This window comes from Chinchilla lanigera, unplaced genomic scaffold (assembly GCF_000276665.1).
Source record: "Chinchilla lanigera isolate Chin_1 unplaced genomic scaffold, ChiLan1.0 scaffold00041, whole genome shotgun sequence".
NCBI classification, from domain to species: domain Eukaryota; kingdom Metazoa; phylum Chordata; class Mammalia; order Rodentia; family Chinchillidae; genus Chinchilla; species Chinchilla lanigera.
This window is the reverse complement of record NW_004955442.1, coordinates 18,247,540-18,275,532: the sequence shown is the minus strand read 5'-3', so window position 1 is coordinate 18,275,532 and position 27,993 is coordinate 18,247,540. Positions and strand designations below refer to the sequence as shown.

Below are 27,993 nucleotides of genomic sequence, written 5' to 3'. Positions count from 1 at the left end.
TGTAGGATAATACAGACTCTATTACCAAGTTCCTCCTTGAAGAATCCACCACTGTCACTGTGTGAAGAGCTAAAGGTACAAAGCACAGCCTGCAGGGCGTGGGCACCAGGCCAGGGTTGAGTTATGACCCAAATGCTGCAGGCAGAAGGAGCCCTCAGTACGCACATTTCCTGGGGTAGCTGGGGGAAGGCAGAAGTCACAGGACATGTAGTCTGCACAGTCCACAATTTATAACTGAGGACTACCCTGATCTGTGGGCTCAGAAAGACCCCTCAGGTAGCACTGCAGAGGGGCTTGAGGGCAAGGGGCCAGAAGGTGCAGGCAAGGGTTTGTATAGCAAATCTGCTTTCTGTTAGAAGAGGGGTGAGAGTAAAACTCAGGGCAGCCTGAGGGCTTAGGTTGGGAAGTACAGCAGGGAATGTGGGAATAGCCGTTTCTTGACGTGTCATCCTACATGCTGCACAGTACAGAGCCCAGGTCCTGGGCATCAAGGGGCAGGTACACAACCACCTGGCCCAGGCATCCCGATCCAGGCTTTGTGCTGTCAGAGAAGGAGCTCCTGGTCTTGCTGTAGTCAGAGCCTTCAGACACTAGGTGCTTTCCATCTGGCACCCAACTGCAAGTTTTGTTTCCAGAAGGAAAAAGTTGGGTTTGGGCAAGTGTGGCCACCCAGACAGCTGAGCAGGGCAGGAATATGCTCCCCAGGCATTGTCTGGGCATAGGCCAGCAATGCTTTTCCAGGGCTCAGTCCAGGCATATTCCAGGTGAGAATGTGGAAAACAACCATTTTCCCAGGACATGCAAGGTTCCCAGACTGACTGTTCCTGAAAAATACTACCAATGCTGCCTGTACTGGGAGAACTGGGGGACAGGAAGCTGGTTAAAACCACAGAGGGGATGGCCTCCAGCAAGGGAAGCGGCAGGCTAACCATGCACCAGCCAGTGGCCTGGGCCTGGCTGAGATGAGAGCACATGGAGGATGGCCAGCAGCACCGCCCTTGGGAATGAACTCTCTCAAACCTCAGAATGGCATTTCATGGGTCTGCAGCTGGGGAGAAGCTGCCACCGCCTGCTCCCGCCATCCAGGAAGAAGCATGCCCCTCCTTCTCACATTAATAAAACTTTTAACAGGTTTTTGGCAAATTGGCAAGAAAAGTGTATGTAGCTTCTAATTGGTGATTTAAATGTAATCATGAACAAATAAATGCCTGTTCCTATCTCATTATTTATGAACCGGCTTTGCTTGAAGACAAAAATGACTTCTTGAGTGGGGGCCAAGCCTAACCAAGTGTACAGGCTTGATCTGCCGGCACTGGTAGGAGCTTCCCTGCCTGGCACCACTGGCCACAAAGGACTATGAGCCTACAAGGGGATGGCCGATAGCCCCTTCCCAGCCTCCTGCCTCTGCAATGGTCCCACACACCTACCAAGCCTGACAATCACCACTCTTAGGTCCTTTTCCACTCTCTCCAGAAGCTGGGCCTGTGGTCTCATCACCCCACCCCCTTTATGCTGTCCTCTGCCCTGGCTTCCCATGTCCTACCTTTCCTTATATCCTGGGTACCCTTCCTTGGTGGACTCTGCTTCCTTTATCCCTAAGGTGTGGACAATACTCTGCAACCTGACCAGGTGCATAGCTCTAATACCTCCTCCTGTTACCTGACCAGGTGCATAGCACTAGTACCTCCTCCTGTTGCTCTGACCTTGAGTCAAACAGTGACCTCCCTGCCTTCTGGAGTCTTCTCCTCTACACATTCCTCTGCTCATCTGTTCCCCAGCCTATGACTGCCACTGTAGCGCCCTGCATTCTAGTTTACCAGGGCCTCGGTTTCTCATCTCCTGCCTCCTGCCGTCACCCAAATGTTCCTCCTGCTTTGGTTTAAGTACCCACAGGAACTCAGAGGTTTCTCCCCCAACCGCACATGTGGCTTCAGGTCTGCACAGTCAGCTATCCCTGGCTGCTCTCCTCCATGATTATTACTCCACTGGGTTCCAAGGCCTCCAAGGCAAGAGCACCTCCCTTTGGCCCCTGCTGATTCTCACCACCACCCCGGAAGGATGGCTCACCCTAGCCTACTTCACAGACAACCAGGCCAAGGCAGAGCCAGCCGTGCAGCAGCCTAAGGCCACCAGAGCTGCAGCCAAGCAAGTGGCCACTATGCCAGCACACAGCAGCTTTCAGAGCCCAACAGGCAGCCGGGGATGCCTCTTCACCAGGCATGCAGGATAAGCACTTCTGTTTACAAGAAACCCAGCCCCTAGTGGCTTACAGAACAAAGGGCATCAGGAGAGCTGGTCCTCACCTCGTCAGTGCCCTTCCCTGGCACTGCAAGCATCCAGCGTGCCTGCCCCTCAGCCAGAACAGAGCTCCGGCAGAAGCCCACACTCTCCAGGCACACGGAGTCCACAACAGCATTTCGGCCCTCTGCCAGGTCCCACAGGCACAGTCGCAGGTCCCGGCCCTGACTGACAAAGCAAAAGGAAGGGGCTGTGAAACCCAGAAAGCACATATATACCATTCCAGACAAGTACTGGGCCCTCAGCTCCTTAAGGGTGAAGGTGGCCACATTTCTGGAGAGAGCAGCTGTGGTGAGTACCAGACCATCCCAGGCCGGGGACCTTGGGTGAGCAAAGCCTTTTCACCTGGTACTCACACCTGAGTCTGCACCCAAGGTACCCAGTGCCAGGACTCACAAGAGACTGGAGACATGGGTGCTCGGGCCCCTGACCAGCCTCCAGGGCCCTCCTGCTATTCCCTGTCCCACGGATGCATGGCCCACCCTCCCTTCCACCTTCCTTTCTTCTCTCTTGAGATAGGTTTAAAGATCCAGCAGTCTCACTCAGGTCTTTTCTGAAGTGAATTTCAAACCTACATTTATTTTAAAAACCCATACAAGAATGCTTACAACAGCTCTACCTGTTATCACCCAAACAGGAAATAACCCTGTTCTCCTGACCACACCATGGAATACCACCAGAAACGGAAAGGAGCCAACTGTTGACCCATGCAAGAGCCTGGAGGAAGCTCAGAAATGATCTGCTGAGTGAAAAAAAAAAACACACAAAAAAAAACGACCTGAAAGGATCCGTGCTCCTGTGACATTCTAGAAAAGGCATGAAACAGGTAGAGAACCATGGGGAAAACTCCCCGCAGCAGGCAGCTCTGGGCCCAGCAAAGCAACAGACTGCTCTGTGTGGTCCTGGGGAAGCAGCTGCAGGACTCTGCATCTGCAAGACAGAACTGCACACACACAGAGTGAACGTCACCGTGCATGGCAGAAAGAGCCAATTGAATGAGACGCTGGGAGTCCTAGAAGGACCAAACACTGACAAAGTAGATGACCCACTGCACTGTAGGGTAGGAGGGGAAGCTGACCTGAAGGGCTTGGGGAGTGTTTTGGTTAAAGAGAAATGTAACTGCTGAAATACAGGGAGCCAAGTGGTGACGTGGTTTCTTTCCTTTTTCCTTTCTTACTCCTCCTCTTCTTTATTTCTTTTGGTGGTACTGGAGATTAAACCCATGGCCTTTGCACTGAGCTACATGCCCACACCTCCTTTTCCCTTTCCCTCTTCTTTTTCTCTCTCTTCTCCCTTCCTTCCTTTGTTCCTTCCTTCTTCTCTCCCTCCCTCCTTCCCTCTCTTCCTTCCTTCCTCTTTTTCTTTCTTTCTTTTTCTTCCTTCCTCCTTCCTTCCCTCCCTCCCTGTCTCTCTCTTTTTCTTTCTTTCTTTCTTTCTTTCTTTTTTTCTTCCTTCCTTCCTTCCTTCCTTCCTTCCTTCCCTCCTTCCTTCCTTCCTTCCTTTCAATTTTGAGATAGGGTCTCACTAAGTTGCCCAGGCTGGGCTCAAGCTTGTGGTCCTCCTGCCTCCACCTCCCAGAGTGCAGGGATGACAGGCATGTGCCACCACAGCTAGTTTAGTTTCTCAGGGGAAGAGAGGCAGCAGTTCTGAACATTTTGCACATACCTACTAGGGTGGAACAGACACATAACAGTGGTGGATGGTGAGAACTGAGTTTCTCCCTCACAGAGAGCTACAGAGGTTGGGTCTGTGGGGTGATTATCAGAAATCAGAGGTCAGCAAGTGTGTATGTCACATACATGCTCAGACACACAGAGATGAATGCAGATATGCACAGGAGTGTGGGCAACATGTCCTCCAACATTGCCCACCCGAAGCACCTAGAAGCAACAAACCCTCTAGTACCCAGAGCTCAGTTAATCCCATTCTCTAAACATAGAAGCCAGGTTTCTAAAGAAATGGTAATGCTGGGGTTGGGGTGAGGGAAGAAAATAAGGTGAGTTTTAAGCATCTGTTACGGTTTGTATCTGGATGTCCGCTCAAAGCCTCATGCAGTTATGGGGCGGGCTTCTAGAGTTTTTGATTGATCCATGGTCCAATGCTGGGATAATGCGTGTGAGTGCTACACCCGCGCTGGGGCGGGGAGCTTGCATACAATATAAGGGAGGGAAAGAGGCTTGCTCTTCCAGCTGCTCCTCCTTTTTGCTCTTGTTGCTTTTGCTGTTTTCTGCCAGCGCCATGAACTATTGCCTTCTGCCATGTGCCACCCTGCGTTGGAGCCAGCTGATTATGAACTGAAACCTCCACAAACTGTGAGCTACATAAATCTTTCTTTCCTTAATTTTGGGCATTGCATATTTTGTCTCAGCAACAAGAGAAAAGTAACCAAGACAGTATCTTTCAAGTAGCACCAGAAAAAAATAGAAATACTTAAAAAATAAAGTAAAAGGTAGTGGCACATCAAAAAGATATAGGCCTCAAAGCTGGAAAGAGCTGAGTGATAAATGCTGACAGTATCAGGATATTAACTCAAAGAATGAAATGAGTCCCCACAAGTCCATTTTCATGAGTAAACATATAAATAAATGGGGAAGAAGAGAAAAGCTTTCCTCACAGGTGTTCCTCACTAGTTTCAACTAAAGTAGACTTCTAAAAAAAGGGAAGCAAAGAGAAATGAGGGAAACAGAGTGCCCCGCCCCCAAAGAAAGTTCCCATGAGAACACCCGAGCAGTAACCTGCAGGCAGAACCCACTGATAAATGCTAACTCTAAGGAGAGACGTGGTATTTATACAGGGACAGACTGTCTCCCTCCAAATATCCTTAGTTAATGATGCTGGTTCCAACACAGGCCCACATGTTCACGAATCTCCTGCCTTCAAGAGATGAAACTTAATGCTCCTCCATGGTGTGGGCAAGACCAGCGGCTCAGGAATCCAGGAATTAATACAGGTTGAAGATCTCTTATTCAAAGTGCTTGGGTTCAGAAGTGTTTTGGATTTCAGAGTTTTTCAGATTTTAAAACAGTTGCATAGACTTTACCAGTTGAGTATTCCTAATCTAGAAACATGAAATCTGAAATGCTCCAAAGTTCTAAACTTTTTGAGAGCTGATGTAACACTCAAAAAGCTTCAGATTTTCACATTAAGTATGCTCAATCCATTGGATCTCCACCCGCTCAACCTGCTGGATCTTGGCAGTGGGCCTCAGCAGACACCTCCTGACCCAAATGATTAGGTCAACCTCAGCTGCAATGAGCCATGAGGACACCACACATTCCTGGTACCCTGGGATGAGAACATCTACTTCTGTAGGTTTCCTCCCCAAACCCAGAACCCTCTTTTAAGCTTGAGAGAACATCACACAAACCCAACTTGAGGGGCATTCTACAAAACATCTGAGCAGTACTCTTCAAAAATGTTGAGGTTGGGCTGCCTGGCTAGGGCGCGCCGGCCCTCACCACCCGGCTCAGACCCCGCTGCTCAGGCGCCCCGCCCAGGCGGCCCCGCCGCTGGCGCCGGGAAAGGCAGGCAGCAGGCACCCGGGAAGCGGTTCGGAGATGCACACCGGCCCTAGGGCCGGCCAATGCAGCGCAGCGCGGTCAAGAACCTCCATGCCACAAAGAAGCACCGACACAATAGGCCCGCCCGGAGACGTGCGTGAACCATCCCGACATGGAGAAACCTCTGGGAAAACATGCCACACGGCGGGTCGCTCTTGGCCCTGCCCTTGAGAGCCAGAGAGGTCCGGAGTCGGCGGAGGAGCAGCTGATGAACAAGAACACAGTGAACACTAGAGTACAGACGCCCGAAGACTCAGAGGTCGAGCTGACTGGGGACGCGAGAGCCATTGGGGAGCTGGAAACCAGGAGGACCTTGCACAAAGCCTGGGGAGAACCCCCTGGAGGCCATTCTCCCCCTAACTGTACAGGCTTCGGTGGAGCTCCGGAGAGGTCTGCACCGAGACTTCATGGATTACATGGGTGTCCAATATTCAGATTCTGTAGAACCGCCTTCATGGAGAAGGAGGAGCCCCGCCAAATCATGAGTATGGAGGGAAAAGTGGGTAGCCCGTTGCTGGACACTGGTGCTGGTCTCTTGGTCCTTCTTTTCAATACTGGCTTTCCTTCCAGCCCTCATACCTCAGTGAGGGGAGTCACTGATGAGGTAACCTGCTATTTTTCACAACCCTTGGACTGTAACTACTTGTTGGACCTTTCTTGCATATCTTTGTTTTCCTGAGAAACCACTTGGAGGATGCCAACATGTATTGCAGCAGCCATTGATGATTTCCTACCAATCTGTCCATAACTCTGTAATGTTTGTATTGCTCCTATGCTACTTTGTAAATGGATGTTTGTTACTATGTGCTTGCAACAACAACCACTGAGAATAGGCAATGATTATTTGATTGATCACTCATGTATAGCTCTGTTTGTTTTCCCTAGAGACCACTTTGGAGAAACCAGGATATAGTACAATAACCATTGATAATTTCCTGCCATTTCTGTCTGTAACTCACTATTACTTGTCTATTTGTTTTCCTGAGAAACTACCTTGAAGATACCAATAGGTAAAATAACAACCATTGATAAGGTCCTACCACTTTGTCTGTAATTCGGTGTATCCCCCTACTGCTTTGTTGTCCTTCTTTTACTCTTTAAAATAAAAAAAAAATTTTTTAAAAATGTTGAGGTCACAAAAACCAAGGAACCCCTGGAGAAATGACGTCAGAATAGAGTAGACTGAGGAGCCAGATAACTCAGTAAACCCTAAAACAGAAGAGATGTTGGTGGGAAATTGAAGAATTTGCACAAAACTGCTCTGAGCTGCTACCATGCACAAATATTCTATGGGTGGCCATGTCCTATGAGGGCCCATGCCTCGGAGAACCTGGCTTGTGGAGGGCGCTCTTCCTGGGGCTGGCCCACAGCGACTCCATATCAGTTTCTACTTGGTTTCTAGAGAATCTGCCAAGCTGATGTTTAAATGTGCCTGGGTATTTGGAGGACACACATTCACACGGCCTGCATGAGACTCTGCTGGACAGCAGAGCCCAGGGTAGAACCTTGGCAACAGGGACAACAAGGTACCTTTGGCACAATGGAGGACCAGGGCCCGGGTGGGGAAGGGAGCCAAGCATTGTGCTCACGCCTAGAGGCATGATGTGCAATGGGGCAGGCAGTAAGCAAACAGCTTGTTCTCAAGGACAGTCGCCCCTCTCTACCCATGGGCTCTGACTGTGGAATCAACCAAAAGATGGTTAGAAATATTTGGGGAAAAAATACTGCATCAGTACTGACCATACACAGCCTTTTTTCTTCTCATTCTTCCTCAAACAATACAGTATAATTACTTATATAGCATTTACACTGTATTAGGTATTATTAGCAATCTAAAGATGATTTGCATATGTTCTATGCAAATATTATACCATTTTATAAAATGGACTTGAATATCCATGGGTTCTGCTATTTTAGTGGGTCCTGGAACTCTGTGGGTACAAAGAGATGATGGTAACTAGCCAGGTGTGATGGCACATACCTATAATACCAGCACTCAGGAGGCTGAGGCAGGGTGATTGCTGTGAGTTTGAGACCAGACTGGACTGCACAGTGAGTTCAATGCCAGCCTGAACTACATAGCAAGACCCTGTCTCAAAAAGCCAAACAAAACAAAACAACAAACAAGAGATTACTGTAACATTCTACTTTGTACTCACAGGACAGTCATGAGGACAGTGTGGAGATGTCCACAAGACCTCCTGCCTGGTGACCTACTTGTCCCTGGTCTGCCTCTCAGCCCCTTCTGGGTCCCACATACTCACACATGTGCCCACTCTTACTTGTGCCCCTCCTCACACAAGGACACTACTTCACCCCTAACCCCAACAACATGCAGCCTCTCTCAGTGTGTCTTGCTGGCCTGCTGGGCCCCACAGGGGTGCACAATGCACTTGCTTCTGGTCTTCATCAGCCCCCAGCAGACCATCACACTCCTTCCAGCATGCCCTTGCTCACTAGGGACACTGTCTGGTGGTGAGAGCCAGGCCATGTTCCTGGAGGGACGCCATGAGGATGACGGTGCACCCTCCTTGGCCATCCAGAGAGGGGGCACAGGATGCAACTTGCCCACCTGGTCAAGATGGTTCCTGCTGGGCTTGTGCACTGCAGAGCATGTTTACCTTTGTCTGGCAGGGATCCTGTGGCAATAGATATTCTGATGTTATAACAATATCCTAACCCTCAATAACCCCAATCTAGGCACTCCTGGATGCCACCCTGTGCCACCTTCTCCCTTTTCACATGTCTAACTCTCTTCTCCACACAGGGACCAAGAAGTACTTAAGACAGAGTTTATCTGAGTGACTGACACACACAAGCAAAGGGTCCATCAGGGTTAGAAAAAAAACTCAAATCAAAGCACATTTGGAAGGCCCCATGTACAGGGGTAAAGTAGGGGAGGGGCACGCCTGCTTTAGGAGGTGCAGATGGGCGTCTGCTGACAAGTCCAGCACACACATGCACGGTGGCTCAAACATCCCAGCGCTCGGTTCAGGGGCCCAACCAGCACGTAGGTGTGTTTGTGTACTCCGGGCAAAAGGAGACTCAGATGAGTCCTCCTGACAGCTTTGTTCATAACAGCCCTAGGTGGGCAACTGGATCACCAACAGGGTGGGCAGACGCATCCAGTGAATACCACACAGGAAACAACTAGCTGTAGCTACACATACCGCACGGACCTTGCAGCGATTAGGAAGAGACAAAAATCAGAAGCAAAAGGCATTCTTTCTTAGAGTTCCATTTTTCTCAAGGAAAAAAAAACAGATAAAACTAGCTTATGCTTTTTTGAGACAAATATTAAGACAGTAAAGAAAAACAAGGCACAGAACTACTGTATACCTCTATGGAGGGTAGGTAGCACTTGTGAGAGTGGCAGGTGGAGCTGGGAGACTTGGGAGCTGGGATTGGTGCTCTTCTTGACCAGGAGATGGTTACGCAGGTGCTGCCTCTGTCATAATGCAACTGTCTGTACACTCCTTCTTGTACTTTTCTATAAGTGCCAGTGTAGTTCACAATGAAAAAGGTAAAAGAAATGTCCTGCCAAAGAGGCTTTTATGGCACAGGTGTAGATGGAGCTGGGGTCCTCTATCCTTCCCTAGACCTGAAAGTACATGGCTATCTTCAAGGGCCACTTATAGAGATGTGGCTTTCAAACACAGCTGAGCACCAGCCAAGGGGAGGTAGCCTTGCAGGGCACGGTCTCTAGTGCAATGTAAATGCACCTGGGCATTCCACACCTGCAGTCTCCACCTGTGGCCTCCTGACCCACAGCTGAGCCTGCTGGAGAGGGCCTCTGTAGCACCATCCTGGCTGGGATAGGAGGCATCACAAAATGCTTGCCCCAGGCTGCCCTCTGAGTGTGCCTCCCACACCAGGCCTGGCATTGTGCAGCCCAGAGGACTGCTCAAGGCCACCCAGGCATCTGGGCCCTGGAGGAACAGGAACCCCTTAGAGGCCTACCTCTCAGCTGAAAACCTGGGGAACATTTACAAGGGCCAACCCCAGTGCAACTGGTTTAGTGGGATATTTAGAAATGATGTTTACTCTGACAATCAAGAAAACACCAAAACCACACAGAGGTATCTGAGCTGAGGAGAAGGAGGCAAGGTTAGGTGAAGGCTCCAAAAACATTCAGGGCCAGAGCCACTGTCCTCCTGGACAACTCTGGTCCCTCAGTCCCCTCACAGCTATCTTCTGGGTGGCGGCAAACATGAATCTAGCACAAAAGTGCTCTGCAGACCATCAGGGGCCTGATAATCCTGTCCTCCAGGGACTAGACCCCACAGCACCCAAGTGTCCCAGGCTCTGAGTCTAGAGCAGGAGGACAGACCTGTCACAGGAATGCCCCAAACATGAAGGGTGCCAAGTCCTAGGAGGGAAGTATCATGAATCTGGAGGAGAAAAGGCTGCCCAGGGAAGTAGCACTTTGACCTTGCTTCTGGGCTGGCAATAGCAGTCCCCAAGCGGGGTAGATGTTCCTGTGAGTGAGGACAATGGCCTGCTCTGGCAGCCAGGTGGCCAGGGAAAAAGACTTGTTATTGGCTCCCAATACACCCTCCCTATCCCTGCCATGCTCTGCCCCTCCCTCTTCCCATGGAAAACAGGGAAGCCTCTCACCCCTTTGCCCATCCGGTTGCTTCCTGGCCCATCTGGTGTCCCTAGGCCTGTCATCTCTAGAAGGGTACAGTGACAATGCCAGAACACAGCCCCAGAAACTACCATGGGATGCCCCTGCCTCAGGATCACTGCAGGCTGCCAGCCATGAATACCTCGTGGCCCCCCATGACATTCCCATGCTAAGCTCCCTATGGCCTCAATCTATGGCCTCACTCACTCACTGGGAGTGACAAGCTGCTGCCCGAACTGAAGCACAGGCTGTGCGAAGGGCCATCCTTGTACCTTTTAGCAGACTCTTCTCAGCAGTTAGAGGGCAGGTGACCAGCAGACAGCACCTGGACACAATGCCGTGGGAAAGGCCACAGCACCAGAAACCCACTCTTAAGATAAACAGAGGCTGGGCTAGTGAGCACTTTAATTGGGATAGGCCATCCCCCTGTGGCCCCTTCTAGCTTGAGGGCAGTCTAGATAAGATACAGAAGTGATCTGCAGGATACAGAAAACACACACACACGCACACACATACACACACGCCACACAGTCTCTTTCACATGGGCCCAGAGCCTTAGAAGTAGGAGCCCAGATGGGCAGAAACACAGGAGATGCTGCAGGGGCCACAGGCAGGGAGTCGGCCACATCGCTGCATCCACTCAGAATCTGAAGCAAATCACCATGTGATCAAGGAGGCTGTTACAATCCAGAAAGGGACACATGGCCAGAGCTCCAGCTCTAAGTCTGTGGCCTGCTATGTCCACTTGGTTCCCCCTCTGCCCCGGGCTCTTGGTGTCTGAGCCTATACTTCATTCTACCTCCTTAGCCCATGGTGCTGTCACTTCTGCCCACTCATAGTCAAAGCAGGTGCCCTTCATGAAACCTGACCCTCACTACCATGTCACACCTGCACTGGTAGAAGCCACCTCAAAAACTGGTTCGCACATGCAGAAGATTAAAATTGGACCCCTATCTTTCACCATGCACTAAAGTCAAAATGGATCAAAGATCTAAATATTAAAACAGAAACATTAAATCTGCTGGAAGATGGTACAACTCTTGAGGACACTGGTGTAGGCAAAAACTTTATAAACAAAACCCCAATTGCACAGGAACTATTACAAAGAATCAACAACTTGGATCTCATCTTATTAAAAAGCTTTTGCACAGCAGGAGAAACCACCAACAAAGTGAAGAGATAACCCACAATGTGGGAAGAAAAATGTTTGCCAGCTGTTCCTCAGACAAAGAATTACCATTGAGAACATACAAAGAACTCAAAAAATCAGACCCTTCCAAATTTAAAGATCCAATCCAAAAATGGGCATGAGATGAATACACACTTCTCAGATGAAGAAGTACAAACAGCAAATAAATATATGAAAAAATGTTCAACATCACTGGTCATTCAAGAGATGCAAATTAAAACAACACTGAGATTCCATCTCACCCCAGAAAGAATGGCTATTATCAAGAAATCAACCAATGACAAATGCTGGCAGGACTTTGGGGAAAAAAAGAATCCTTCTCCATTGCTGGTGGGAGTGTAGATTGGTACAACCACTGTGGAAATCAGTGTGGACATGCCTCAAAAAATTAGAATTAGAGGTTCCATTTGACCCAGCTGTTCTCCTTCTGGGTATTTTCCCAAAAGAATTTAAAGCATCACACCACAGCGATGTATGTGCACCCATGTAATAGCCAAATCTTGGAAACAGCCCAAATACCCATACTGGTGAATGGATAAAGAAGATGTGGGGTGGTTTTTTTTCTTTAAATATACAATGGAGTACTACTCTGCCATAAAGAATAATATGCTTGAGACATTCCTAGGTAAACGGATGCACTTTGAGATTATACTCTTTAAGTGAAATAAATAGGACACAAATGTGTGAATACTGCATTGTTTCTTTGTTATGAGAAACTGAAAGTATAAATAAGGACCAAAATGTATAATAGGTATTATGAAATAGGAAGAAAATGTTCAAATGGGGACATCAAATGGGGACAAAAGTGACTGCTTTAGGACCTCACTCAAATGGGGAGAGGAAACAAGGAAGGAGGGAGATGGAAAGGAAAGAAGGGAGAATAGCCGGGCATGGTGGCGCATGCCTGTAATCCTAGCACTCAGGAGGGTGAGGCAGGAGGATTGTTGAGAGTTCGAGATCAGCCTGGGCTACAAAGTGAGCTCAAGGCCAGTCTGAACTCCATAGCGAGACCCTGTCTCAAAAAGACCAAAAAAAAAAAAAGAAAGGAAAAGTAAAAAAAGGTGAGAAAAGAAGAAAAAATGGAAACAAAGCGTTTGTAAATGGGGAAGGGAAGAGGGGTTGAAGGGAGGGGAGAGAAACGGGGGGGAAAAGAATCAAGTTACATCAGGTACAAATTCTGCATGATGAATGTGATCATTATATATATCTAAAATGTACCAATAAAATCTGATTAAAAGAAAAAAGAAGCCACCTCAGATGTCACCAGTTCCAGCACTCCAGCCTCCTGAGGTGCCGCCTCGCAGCCCTGCCTTGGAGCAAATAAAGGTCCCGGCAAAGATGGTAAAGCCAGCAGCTGTTGGCTCTGCCTGCCTGCCCAAGGACATGGGACTGGCCTAGTGTCTTCCACATGCTGTAGCCAAACTGGCTGGCTCCCCCTTGACCTTTCTTTCATTTTTTTTTTTTTTCAATTGATCTTTGAAGTCTCCCATTTCACCCTGCCAGCCAGGTGGAGCCACAAGGGCCTGTGCTGGGGTGCTCCTGATTCCCACTGGAGGTCACAAAGTGGCTGCTTTAGGACCTCACTCAGAGCTGCTGTGACATACCTGAGGAGCTGCGGGCTCTGGGGCAGCATCTGCAGCCAAGTTACACTCTGGCCCCCATGGCCATCCAGGGTGGCAACTGCTCTCCGTGTCTGCAGGCTCCAGATATGAACAACACCACTCTGAGACCTGTTGAGAGGAGCACAGTGCAGGTCAGAAGCAGGCAACGCAATCAGGTGGACACTCTGAGCTTGCTCTGGGGCCCACACGGACATCACACACTTGGCAGATGTGGGCATTTTGACCACTGGAGGTTTTAGGTTAATAGCCAACAGCTCTAACTACGAATCAAGGATAAAATTGGCTGCTTCCAGAGAAGGTGGGTGGGAAGGCCCTCACAGGCCTGGGTGGAGAGCTCAGGCAGCAAGTGCTGCTCCAGAAGGGAAGGAGAACCCTGCCACTTGAATTTAGGCTACACAGTCTCCAACAAAGGGGCACGTGTCCCTCCTTCTCTCAGGGGTCAGTCCTGAAAGAACAGCAAGCACAAGGGACAGGTGGCTTGAAGCCCTATGCAGTAGCCCACAACCCCCTGACTTCATCCCCAGGCTCGGGGTGAAGCAACTGCTACTCACCCTGAGAAAAGGAGTGGAAATCCCTGGGCCTGGGCTCCTCCGCAGAAGTGCAGCGCATTCACCGCTGACTGTGTGCCTCGCAGAACAAACTGGGGGTCTGGTGGTGGTGGGGAGAGGGGAACAGCCATGCTAGGCAGGGTGCAGTCACCTGGGGACCAAGGAAGGACACATGAGTGGCAGAGCCATCTGTTCTCCTCCCCAGAGGCAGCCTGAGCAGAGGCATCTGGATGCTGACTCAATCAGTGCCCCTGGCCTCCTGTTCCTCCTGGAGGAAGGGAGGCTTCCTGCTCTGCAAGTGCTGAATGGTCCTGTGGCTCCGAACCAGCTCTGCACAGGCCACTGGGGGCCCGTCCAGGTGGGTGGTGCTCACCCTTTCCCTAATTACTGGCCTCTTCTGGTCGCTGCTCCTGGTGGGAATCTACGAACCCTCCCTATACAACCCCCATTCTGGGCTTTTGCACCTAACTGGTATTACCAAGATCCCAACCTCTAACTTCCTCAGGCAGGCACAGTGGCATCCACACCTACCCCTGGCCACTTTGGCCCCGGGTGCCCGGCACAGAGCCACATGCTGCCTTCAGCACTTCTTGTCCAGTGCTGGTGACAAAGATCCTTTGCTTGAGACTAGAGTATATCTCAGTGCTTGCCTAACATGCACAAGGCCCTGGGTTCCATCTCCAGCACGCCCCCCATAAAGATCTTTTGCTTCACCAAACTTAATTGAAGGTCTGAAGCTTCTCCTAGGCCCATCTATGCACGTCTTTGTAAAATCTAGTTTTAGTAAAAACTCTGCCTACCCTCAATAGCTGGCTGCTGGTGATGTCTTTGACCACCTGGCCCTGCCTTCAGAGTCCTGTTAGGTCAGTTGAGACAGAATCCCCATCACTCTTGATGTCTCCTGTACACTGACACCCACACCTTGGCTTAACTGAGTTTCCACTTTTCCATGCTGTATTCAGAGCTGAGTCGAATCGCCCTCCTCCATTTCAAAGCCGCTCTGTCATGGTCTCAGTACCACCACAATGGCCTGAGTAATGTTTTCCTTATGGTGCTTTAACAAGTGTCTCTGAATCATTGTTTCCTTATACCACCGGCACCCTCTGCCTCCCTACTCCTGCTGTCCACACTGCTGTTTCTCTGCTCCAGTCCCTGCACACTGGCAGTGCTTGTCCAGCTTCCAGGCTGGGATGAGCCCTACCCCATCTAGGCCTTGCTCCACTGAATGCCGAAAGAGCCCTCCCCTATTTGCTCTCCTAGCAAGTCCAATCTCCTCCCTTGAGTCCCTCTTCTTCCCTCCTTGCAGTGTGGTAACGAAGTGCCAGGACACGCTGCCACTTGGGCCCCATGGCTAGCTGGGGGGCAGGAAGGCGGGGAGCAGGAAGGCAGGGGTCATGCTGAGCTGCTCCCTCCAGACCTGGCCCTGCATGGGCACTAGCATCAGTCAGCTCAGCTGATGGCAGAAATGCCTGGATGCTAGAAACCAGGTGGAGCCCCAGGGGAATTAAAGGAGAGGGGGCCCCTCCTCTCCTTTGCTGTAAACACCCCTGCTAGGTCTTAGGCCTGCACTGACCATCACAACCTCTAATTATTACAACTACCCTGTGAAGAGGCAGCAGCCCTGACACCGGAGAAAGGGAGGCATGAAATGGTCGGGTGAGCTACCCTAGATCCTCGGCTCAGGTCTGAAGTGCTCTAGAGCCTGTGTGTTCCACCAAGGTACAGAACAGCCAGTCCTGTAGAGTGTGGGTGGTCCATGTTAGAGTCTCCTGGTTGCTCCTCACAGGACTACTGTCACAAAGGGACTTGCAAGGGTCCCTTTAAATGGAGAAGCTTCCAGTACCCCCTCTGAACCCACCTTACCACTCACCTCTGCGGAGGCCCCTCTGCCATCTCAGTCTCAAAGGTGGCTGTTCTGACAAACAAGGTGTCCCCAGAGCCATAAGTGACCTGCCCCAATGGCTAAAGGCACACTTGTCTGCCGGTTGGCTATGTACTAGGTTGAAGATACAGAGGAAAATGCAAGGGACAGACACCTGGGAGCTGCTGCAGCCTGTCCCAGGGTCTCTACCACTGGGCTGCGCGACAGTTCCCAATCTCCTCACTTGCAGCACACACAGCAAGGTGGGGATAGGCCTGACCAACTGGGTGGCAGCTGTAGCCACCAGAAGGATCACAGCAAGTAAAAGAACAGGATCAAAGAAGATAGGAAGCATTTCTCCAGAATAGAATGTTGGTCCGGAGGCTGCTGCGGGATGTGGGGGAGAAGGGGTCACAGCTCAATGCCACATACAGCACATGAGCAGGTGTGGAGGCAGGAGAGGCAAAGGGTTCTCTAGTGTGCAGCCATCCCAGGGCACCCCATTTGGCCATGCCCTCCACCTTGAAGCCCTACTGCCCCCCCATAAAGCCACCCTCCCATCTTCTCTCTCTTTTCATAAGAGGAGGCATGGGCTCCAAATAACAGAGTTGCCCAAGCCAGGCTCCCTGGAGACTATGAGGGCCTATGCAGGTGGACTGTGCCAACAAGGTCTGCCACCTATGCTACTGAGGTGAGGCTAGGGCCGGGCCCTTGATCCTAATGACCTGGTGCAGGTGCTAACAGGGACAGGCCTGAGAAGGCGCCTTGGCTCTGACTTCAGGGTAAGAGTCCACCTTTCCTGGTGAGATGCAGCCAGACCACCTGTGGACCCTGCCCCTCCCAAGGACTTTCAAAGAGAATGAGGAAGTCACTACGAATGCACTTTACGAAGTGCCAAATCCTTTTTTTTTAAATCTTTTTAAGGGGTTGGGAAGGAGGGAATTAGCCAAGTAAGTCGTCTGACCTTTGGCTGAAAGCTGACAAACTCTCCCCAAAAGTAAGTGAGGCTTCCTGCAGAAGGAGAGAAACCCAACCCCACTGTTCCTGGGATGCATGCCCCTGCTGTGGGCCACTGAAAGGACTGCCTCAAGGCAGGCTAACCTGGAGGGCAAGTGCAAAGGGGCCATTCTTGGGGCCCCCAGAGCCACTAGCTACCTATAAAGGCTTTGCTTGCCAAATACAGGCTACAGGCAGCCCAGCCAAAGCACCTTGATCTAACCCAGCAGGAAAGCACTACAGTCTAGGATGGAGGTCCCTCTCAGTACGAAGGTCCAGACAGCAAAATCCAATAAATCATCTCTGCACAAGCTCCCATGTGCAATATGGACATAGACACACATGCATGAACACAGGCACATATTCACATTCACACATGTATGCATGTATGTGCTCACGCGCACATATACACATGCACACACCCCCACAGCTGCATACACACACACATACAGACATGCAAGCACACACTCATATAAATATATACATGTGCTCATATTGACATAGTCCTGCAGAAACACACGTGCACATGCACATGCACAAATTTTACACTCATGCACATCCATACACAGAGGCATGCACACACATACATGCATGCATAAAAACTTATACTCAGAGGCAGCATGGCAGCCTCGGGCAGTGCCCGTGAAGCCTGGCCCACACTTGCCACCTGCCTGTGGCCTGGCGGGAGTTTCCAGAACCTCACAGCAGAAGGCTCATTGTGAGGTGATGAAATCAAGTTCTCCTCTATTGTTTCCCCAGAACTGTGGGGGAACAAACCCGTCACGTCGTTACAACAGCCGAAATACTCAGGCCAGAATGATGCATCGGCAATTAAGGGCTCCATCATTTCAAGCAATTAAAATAAATGCTTTATTTGAAAACTAATTAATTCTACCTACATATTTTTCCCATGACAATATCCTATGATTATTTGATTTATGACATCTAATTATTCTTTATTAATCTAATTGAGAATAATCGCGTTATCCTATCTCCCCTGGCACCAGCTGCCTGGGGTGGAGGCTGCAGCCCCTGTGCAGCACTAGCCGTATTACAGTGCAGCGCCCTGCTCTACTCCTGTTTTTTCCCCTCAGAGGGCAAAGGAACAGGAAACTTAATCTAGAGCACAACTTCAGTTTTGCTTGCTCTTTGAGATGTCAAAGCAAGACAGAGTCTTTCAAAAATTAAAAGAAAGGACTCTGACACAATTTGCATTAACTCGAGCAGCCTTTCCTATGAGGGTCTACAAATGCCCTAGAACTGGAGGCCCTTGGTCCCAGCAACACAAATGGACAGCTACAACAGAAGCAGCCTAGCAGGCCTCAGGCATGTGGACAATGCATAGCTGGGGCCAGTCTACATCCCACCTTTACACCTTGGCAGGTACAGCAGCCATGGCGATGAAACAATGTCCCTAGAAGGGAGGCAGAGCAGATATGCATATGCCCGGCATGCTGGCACAGATGATACCATAGCCCACAGAGGCTGTGTTAGCTCAGACAGAATCCACATGTAATTCAATTCAAGGTAGGTGAGATAGGGTCAAGGGAATGGCTAGTACCCAAAGACAACAAGTCCCTTCCCAAGGTAATTTCTGGGGTTTCCACCCATGTGCACCCCATAACCTGACCCATAGGCCACAGGTCAGCCCCAGGCACTTACCCTGCCCTCGGAACTCCATAGCCCTGTGCTCACCTCTGAGCCCTCTCATTTTGTCACAACAGGACAACTGCTTGCTGGGGGAAGTTTGGAAATCAGCAAAAAAGAACTGAGAAGCAGGACAACACAGGGAAGCCGTCACCCAGAGATACCCTGAGCACTGCCCCTGCCTGTCCTAGCCCACCAGCTTCCGCCTTCATGTATAATAGGAAAAGCCACATAGGCTAGTAGGAGCGCCGCCAATGGGACCCTCTAACCCCCACCACTATACAAGTGTGAGATGAGCCTTCAAGGTCCTGGCAACATATTCCACATGGGTGGTGCCACTTTCACAAAATGGATACCCTGATGCCTGCTCCCCACAGAAAACAGACAAAAATGTTCATAAGATAGAAAATAGGAGCTGGGGATTTAGCTCAGTGGCACAGCACCTGCCTGGCAAGCACGAGGTCATGAGCTCGATTCCCAGTACCAGTAAAAAAAAAGAAAATCCTCAGCGCATCATCAAATTGATTCCCTCAAAAAGTGAAACTTTCAGAGACTAAACATTATATCAAAAACTCAACCAAGCACTAGGCGTGATGGCGCACACTTGTAATCCCAGCGCTCGGGAGGCTGAAGCAGGATGATCACTGTAGGTTCGAGGCCAGCCTGGGCTACATAGTGAGTTCAAGAGCCTGAACTACATAGTGAGACCCTCTCTCAAAAAACAAAACAAACAAAAAATTCAATCATATGAGGCCTTAAAGTCCGCAGCTACCACCTTCTCTAAGGGCATCTGTTGCACTGGTAACCTGAAATTTGGGTTCTGACAGCTTCGACAGTGACAAAGACAAAACTTATAGCCTTCCCAAGGTGTCTAGTCTCATAGAAGAATCCCAATAAATACGGGAGCCTATAAGAGATGCGAGCCCCAATTCACACCACCTTGGAAGCTCCCCACACTTCAGTCTGTCTTCTCAGAATGAACCCACCTTCCACTCAGGAGTCCACAGAATCACAGATAAAGTTGTATGGTTACAAATCATGAAAACAAACAAGGAAACATAGTACCATGAGTGAGAGCTATCAGAAACAAAAGGAAACAGAACTAGGTCTGCAAAGCAAAGAACTCAGGAATACAAAATAAGGGTATTTTGTATTTTTAAGGAAATAAAAACAGGATCTGAAAGTATAAGTAGATAGCAAGAGACTAAAAATCACAGATTTGAAAGGAATTCAATCTGAGTTGCTAGGAAATAGATTTGCATCGTGCCAAAGTATTGCTCTTCAGGTTATTTACTAATCACAAAAGGAAAATGTACCTTTATAATGGAGACAGCTGGCTGTCACCACCTTCACCAACTGATAGAAGCTGGCACCACCAATGATAAACAACAGGCAACACTTATCTCCTGATGTGATGCAATAAGAAGTCATGGCGCCATCCTTGTACTTCTGTGCCAACAGGAAAACCTGAACCTAGCCTTGAGGAAACAATCAGACACATCTAGACATAGGACAACAGACAAGACAACTGGCTTAGACTCATGAAAAGGTCAAGGTCAAGAGAAACAACAAAAGCCAGGAAGCAAAAGGTAGGTGACTCATATATTAAGAGAGACTTAAAAAGGCATCACAGGGCTGGGGATATGGCTCAGTGTAGAGTTCTTGCCTTGCATGCACAAGGCCCTGGGTTTGTTCCCCAGCAACACACACACACACACACACACACACACACACACAGTAGGCATCACAACCAAATGAAACATGTGAACCTTACAACCTGGACATTTAATTAGATCCTGAATTAAAAATAAAGCTGGGCATGGTGTTACACACCTATAATCCCAGAACTCTCTGGAAGGCTGAGGCAGGAGAACTGCAAGATTAAGTCCAGCCTGAGCAATATAGAGAGACCCTATCTCAAAATAAAAAAATAAAAAGGGACTGGAGAGGCACCTATGCGAAAAGGCCCTAGGTTCAACCCTCAGTACCAAGGGTGGAGGGTAGCTATAAGCACACTTTTGGGACATTTGGGAAAATCTGAATGTCGCCTGCAGATCATATGGAATTATTATTTTTCTTGTTAAGGATAATGCTATTTTTATGACAAAGAGTATCCTTATTCCTAGGAGATGCCTGCTACAGGGTTTAGGGGAGAAATGTTATGATGTCAGCAACTATTTTTCAAATGATTCAGAAAAATGTCTCTCCTAATCTCCGTGTAAAAATGTGTGGTCATCCCACGGTATCTATGGAGCATTGGTTCCAGGGCCTCCATAAATATCGTGATCCAAGGATGTCCAAGTTCCTTATATAAAATGTATTCGCACAGAACCTATGGATATACTCCTGTATACTTTAAACCATTTCTAGATTACTTATAACACCTAAGACAATGCAAATGATTGTTACACTACATTGTTTAGGGAATAATGACCAAAAAAGGTCTGTATAATTCAGAATAAGCACCACTGGCTGAATCTACGGACATGGAAGTCATGAATGTAGAGGGATGACTGTGCATAGACAGAAAAGCAAGTGCTGTAAAATGTTAACAACCGGTGAACTTGGATGAAGGCATCCAGGTATTTATGACAGTACATTTGTAACTGTTCTCTAAGTTAAAAAATATGACAGCATGCTAGGGGAAGGGGAAGTAGACAAGTTCACACTGGACTCATATTCAGAATATATGCGCACATCAGCGCAATAAAAAAAGCGAACACCAAAACTAGGAGGGGAGAGCAAATGCCAAAAAAGAAAAATGAGCAAAACCTTGAATAGCTATTTCACAATCAACATAAATGTCCAATAAACATATGGAAGGATGTTTAAACTAATTAATGATCTTGGAAATGCTGGTCAAAACCATAGTATGATATAAATACACTCCTGGCAGATTAGCAAAATATTACAGTCTGTCAAATGCTGACAAAGACATGGGACAACTGGAACCCCTCTACCATGCTGGAAGAAGCATAAACTGAAAAACCACTTTAGAAAACAACCCAGTCCTGAGACTTCTGGGAAGATGGTAGAGTAGTAAGCAGCAGGGAAAGAGCCTCTCTGAGATTTGCTGTCCAGACACTGGAATATAGCAATGTGAGGAAGGAAGGAAGGGAAGGAGGGACCTGGACACAGAAAGGATCTGAAGTGAGAATTGAAGCCTATGGAAAGAAACGTCAACGTAGAAAATAACCTGGTCCTGAATATGGAATTATTATTTTTCTTGTTAAGGATAATGCTATTTTTATGACAAAGAGTATTTTGATTTTCCTGGTCCTGAATGCTATTTTTATGACAAAGAGTACTCTGATTTTCCTGGTCCTGAATCTCATCCACCTTATGACCTGGCAACCCTACCCTTGGATAAATACTCTAGGAAATTCTCAGATGTGCATAGAAAGACTTGTACAAGAATCCTTATAGCACCACTGTGCATATTAACAACTAGAAACAACCCAAGGGGTTGCCAACTATACAATGGAATAAGCTTGGTAATTTCATACAGTAAAATACTCCACAGAACTGGAAAGAATAAACTGCAGTCTTACATGGATTAAGCTCAAAACTATAATTCAAATCAAGAGACATTAAGAAATAAAAAAGGAAAAAAAAAAAGAGGAAAAAAAAAAGAAATAAAGAAGGAAGCTACAGACAGGGAGAAAAATACTACATACATTTGTTCAAGGACTCGTACTCAGAATCAACTTATTGACTCAGAATATGTTAGTCAATAAGAAAAAAAATTTTTTTAAAAGGAAGCCCACTGTGGTGGTGCATGCCTATAATCACAGCACTCTGGGAAGCTGAGGCAGGAGGATAACAAGTTCAAGGCCCACCTGGGCAACTTAACAAGATCTCGTCTAGGGCCAAGGAGACAGCTCAATGGCACAGTGCCTGACTGGCAAGCTCAAGGTCCTAAGTTTGATTCCTGGTACCAAAAAAAGAAAAAAGAAAATCTCGTCTAAAAATTAAAAGCGGGTAGGAGCTGAGGATATATTTAACTGCAAAGGCCCTGGGTTCAATCCCCCATCATCATCCCTCCCTTAAAAAAAGAAAAAGAAAAAAAGAAAAAGAATAACAATGATTTCAAATGGCTAAAATTAGAGATGGACAAAGGTATAAGAAAAACCAAAACAGTGGGAAAGTGTTTAAATAGTAGTATTAGACAAAGTTGACAAAGTCAGACATTTTCAAGTTCTTCTTTGCAATCTACAATGTAGACATAGCATACCAATGCACAGATATTATCTTTATAAAGCAGAAACTACAGAAGATGCAAGGAGATTGGAGAATGTAACACATTGCTCTCAGTACAATGAGACCAATTGGACAATGAGAATGACATAAACAGCTCAAATAACAGGGTAGATATATGAATCCATGTGAAACTAACACTCTGACAGAGCCTACTCCTTCTTCTCAAAGGCACATGGAACATATACAAAATTTTCTTCTATCAGTTGGGCATGGTGGCACACACCTGTAACCCCAGCACTCAGGAGGCTGAGGCAGGATCACTGTGAATCTGAGGCCACCTTGGGCTACATAGGGAGTTCAAGAGCCTGAACTACATAGTGAGACCCTACCTCGGAAAAAAAAAGACATTAAGAAATAAAAAAGGAAGCTACAGACAGGGAGAAAAACACTACATACATTTGTTGAAGGACTCATACTCAAAATCTACTTATTGACTCAGAATATGTTAGTCAATCAGAAAAAAAATTTTTTAAAAAGGAAGCCCACTGTGGTGGTGCATGCCTATAATCACAGCACTCTGGGAATTCATAAAGTAAAAAAAGAAAATGGGCAAAAGATATGAATATATAGCAAAAGCTACAAAAATGGCTCTTAAACATACGGAAGGGAGCTCAAACACAACTTCACTCATGGCAAAATGTAACCTAAAACTACACAGGAGCTGGTCATGGAGGCACAACCCTGTAATCCCAGAATTCTGGGAGATTGAGGTAGGAAGACAGCAAGTTCAAACTCACCCTGGGCAACTTTGCTAGAGCCTGTCTATTACGGTTTATATGCAGAATGTCTCCCAAAGGCTCATGAGCTCATAACTGGAGCTTTTGGAAGGTGACTGAATCACAGGGGCAACCTAGATGACTTGCTGTTAGGAGACGGGATCTGGTCAGACGGGTTGGTCACTGGGGGTGTGACATGGCAGGAAATACCTCCTTCCTGCTTCTCCCTTATCTACTTCCTGACTGCCATGATGTGAGCAGCTTCCTCCACTAGACCCTTCCATCACACTGCCTCTGCACTGAAGCCAAACAACCAGACTCACCGTGAGCCAAAAGAAACCTCTCCTCCTTCAAGTTGTGGATGTTGGGTATTGTCCTAGCCATGAAAAAGTGATTGCTACACTATCTCAATTTTTTTAAAAGGAAGGAGGGAAGCGATGGATGTAGCTCAGTACAAATGTCTTAGGTTTAATTCCCAGTATGGTGTGTAGAGGGACCTACATGGGGAGGGGGTCTGAGTATGGTGACAAATGCTTGTAGCTGCTTGGGAGGCTAAGGCAAAATGATTGCTTTAGCCCAGGAGTTTGAAATTAGTATGGGCAACATAAAACCCCATTTCAAAAACAAAAAAACTATACTGAGAGGTTTCTGGTCTGGCCAGGCAGGATGAAATCAGCTCACTGCAGCGTATCTTTGTCTCTGTCTCTCTGGCTGAGTGTAACTAAAATTTTTGGACAAAATACTAAAAGTAAACATATGAATTTATGTTCAATAAACCCTTGATAAGTTGTAAAATATTGCAATCAAAAAAATGTAGTTAGTACCCCTAAACCACTAAGCATACTAGCTTACCAACACAGCACTGCGGAGTGGCAGCTGTTCACCCTCGTGATGGCCTTGGCCGACTGGGAGCTGTAGCTGCTGCTGCTGCCCAACACCTCACTCGCCTGGGGGGATGATCCAAATTCAAAACTTGAAGAGCTGCTTCTGAATGTATACTGCTTTTGCATCATTCAACTCAAGAAACCTTAAATGGAATCATCATAAATTAGGGACCATCTTTATCTGAAAGGTGAATAGTGAACAAAAGCTGCCAGATTTGGGAGGCAGCAAAAGCTTGGAGAAGTGACCTACCATACACAGGGCGAGTTTCCTGAGTTGTGTGTGTGTCTTGAGCCACTGCCTTGAAGACAGGCCCTGGTTGTACAGCTACAAGTTAGTGGCGGCTGTCTGGCAATGTGATCACTCCTTGCCCACACACAGCCTATCCACATTATGCATCACTGGTCCTTCAACAAAGGCCAAACCACTGGGGCCACCTCATCTGTCTTTCAGCTCCCAAAACTATGAGCTAAGTAAACTTCACCTTCTAATAAAGCAAGCATGCCTCAAGTGCTTTATTACATTAACAGAAAATGGATTAAAACAACAGTGGAATGTCTTCATTAAAATACTTTATTTAAAGAGAATAAAAAAATAAGAAAAAACATTAAAAACAATACAGAATTTCATAACAAGATGATAGGAAATGAACAATGGTTGTTATACTGCATATTGATATCTTCAAAGTAGTTGTTCAGATTACCAGATATAAACATGTAAAATTGGTCAAAAGAAATTTAAACATTAACTGTTCATTTCAACAAACCAACAGAAATTAGTAGTACAATTATCTTAGCTACATTGTGTGTATGTTTATATATAATATATATATATAAATTTTTTTTCCTTCCTTCTTTTTTTCTCCTTTCCCTAGCAGTTTCTTTCCCTTTCACAATATCTGTTGTACTTAAATACTGGAAGACCTTAACAAATTATCCACTAGGAAATGAAGGCAAAATAAACATATCCCCAGATGAATAAAAACAAAGAGAATTTCTTGCCAGCACAAGTGCACTGAAGGATATGCTAAATGAAATTCATGGGGCTGGGGATATAGCTCAGGAGCACAAGTGCCTGCCTGGCAAGTGCAAGGTCCTGAGTTTGATTCCTGGTACTTGAAAAAAAAAAGGAACTTGTTAGGCTCAACTATTAGAAAGAAATGCAGAACTTCAAAAAGGAAGAAAAAGAAACAGTGGATAAATATAAAAGAGAATTTTTACCTCTTAAGTGATCGTGTATGACTTCTAAAGTTATAAAATTGTCTGTTAAAAGTTTCAAATATGAAAAAAAAAAAAGTTTCAAATATGCTATCTGTAAGATAATGACGGGAGAGTAAGGGGACCTATATGGCTGTAAGACTTCTATGTTTTACCTGAAATAAGAAATATTAACTCTAGAAAGATCATGAATGGTTAATTATGTACATTATAGTCTCCACAGTGACCATTAGAAATATATAACACATACTCAAGGAGCCAATAGAAAAATTAGTTTGCGGATATCTGAATAATTCAAAAGAAGGCAGGAATGGGGTAATGGAAAAAAAAAAAGGAGAAAAAAAGAAAACAAGATGACAGGCCTACATAGGATAATATCAATTATTATAATAAACATGAATACCTTCTGCATGTTAATTATAAGACCCAAGTATAAGGAAAAATATATATTATATAAATAAGAAGAAGAATTGGAATAGATGTATTAATACCAGACAAAGTAGACCTCAGAATAATGAACATTATCAGGAGCAAGGAAATATAATGATAAAAAGGCATTAATCAATGAAGACGACATAAAAGTTGTGAATATATATTATCTAACAAGAAAACTTCAAAAGCCATAAAGGGAAAACAGAACTAAAAGTAGAAATAGACAAACAATTATAGTTAAAAACTTTAACTTCTTAACAGTTGATTGAACAATGGCCAGAAAGTCATATAAAGACCTGGGCGGTTCTATCTACATACTTGACCCAGGGGGCACTTACAGAACACTCCATTCAACAGAAAACACACATTCTTCTCAAATGCACATGGGACATTTCCAAGACAGACCGTGTCCAGGGTCATAAAATAAAGCTGAAAATTTTTGAAAGAACCAAAGCATTCAAAGTATGTCTTCTGAACATAATGAATTAAACTAAAAATTAATAACAGAAGTATACAGGAAAATTTCCAAATATTTGGAAATTAAACAACACTCCTTTAAATAATCAAAGAGGAAATCAGAAAACATCCTGAACTGAATAAAAATGAGCATATAATCTATCAATAATTGTAGGAGGTAGCTACAGCAGCTCTTACTGGGAATTTTCTGGATGGGGATGTAGCTCAGTAGTAAAGTGCTTGCCTTGCATGCACATGGCTCTGGGTTTGATCACCAGAACCACAAAAAAAGAGAGAATTTTCTTATGTAACTTTTATTTTTAATCAACACAATTGCACATATGTATAGGGTACAGAGTGATTACACATATATGTGAATGAATGATCAGGTAAAGGTAAAGAGCATATCCATCACCTCAGACTTTTATCATTTCTTTGCATTGAGGACATTCAATGTCTTCTCTACAAGCTACTTTGAAATATAGAATTCATTGTTGTCAACCAGTTACCCTGCAGTCTACTGCATGTTAGAAATCAGTCCTCTTACGCAGCTGTACTCCTGTACTCATTAACTACCATCTCTCCACCTCCTTCCCTCTCACCCTTCCCAAGCTCTGGTAATCACTATTCTGACCTCCACTCCTATGAGATCAACTTTTTTAGCTTCCACATTTGAATGAGAAATAAGCTTTCTGAGCTTATTTCACTTAACATAATGTCCTTCAGGTTCATCTATTTTGCTACTAATGCCAGGATTTTATTCTTTTATGGTTATTTCATTGAGGATATATGCCACATTTCATTATCCATCCTTCCTTTAGTGGACACTTGATTTCATATTGTAGCTACTGTGAACAGTGCTGCAATAAACAGAGGAGTACCAATTTTCTTTTTCTTTTTGTCTTTTTGAGACAGAGTCTTGCTATGCAGTTCGGGCTGGCTTTGAGCTCACTTTGTAGCCCAGGCTGGTCTCAAACTCACAATGATCCTCCTGACTCAGCCTCCGAGTGCTGGGATTACAGGCATGCACCACCATGCTTGGCCTTAATTCTCTTTAGCATACTAGTTTCATTTCATTTGGGTATATACCTAGTAATGGAACTGTTGGGTTATATGGTAGCTGTATGTCTAGTTTTTTTCAGAACTCTGCACAATGCTTCCCACAGTGGCTGTACTAACTCACACTCCTAACAACAGGATATGAGAGTGTCCCTTTCTTTGCATCCTCACCAGCATTTTTTCTTTAATAATAGCAATTCTAACTGGAATGAAACGGTATCTCTTGTGGTTTTGATTTGCATTTCCCTGATTTTAGTCATAAATATACTTTTTGGACATTTTTATAGATGCTGTTTGTTTGTGAAATGTCTATCCATATCATTTGCCTATGTAAAATCAGATTCTTTTTCTTGCTACTGAGTACCTTATATATTCTGGATATTAATCCCTGATCAAATGAATACTTTGTAAATATTATCTCTTCTTCTACTGGTTGTCTGTTTCTAAGCCAGTACCACACTACTGGTTTCTACAACTTTGTAGTATATTATAAAAATAATAATGTTGTGATGCCTCTAACTTTGGTCTTTTTGTTCAGTAATGCTTGACTATTCAAGGTCTCCTGTAGTTTCACAGGAATTATAGGGGTTTTTTTTCTATTTCTGTTAAGAATAACAATGCAT

General features: G+C 46.2%; 1 protein-coding gene across 17 annotated transcripts in view; it reads right to left on the bottom strand.

Annotated features, from left to right (window-relative positions):
• Gnb1l (guanine nucleotide binding protein (G protein), beta polypeptide 1-like) overlaps positions 1–27,993 on the bottom strand; it is a gene marked incomplete at its 3' end in the record, with an annotated part of 57,478 nt that overhangs the window by 6,026 nt on the left and 23,459 nt on the right. For 13 of the 17 annotated variants that reach the window (XM_013517920.1, XM_013517921.1, XM_013517931.1 and 10 more), the window contains 3 exon segments: positions 2,304–2,466; positions 13,279–13,404; positions 13,848–13,995. In XM_013517920.1, the coding sequence (XP_013373374.1) occupies positions 2,304–2,466; positions 13,279–13,404; positions 13,848–13,995 (437 nt within the window). 17 annotated transcript variants of the gene reach the window in all.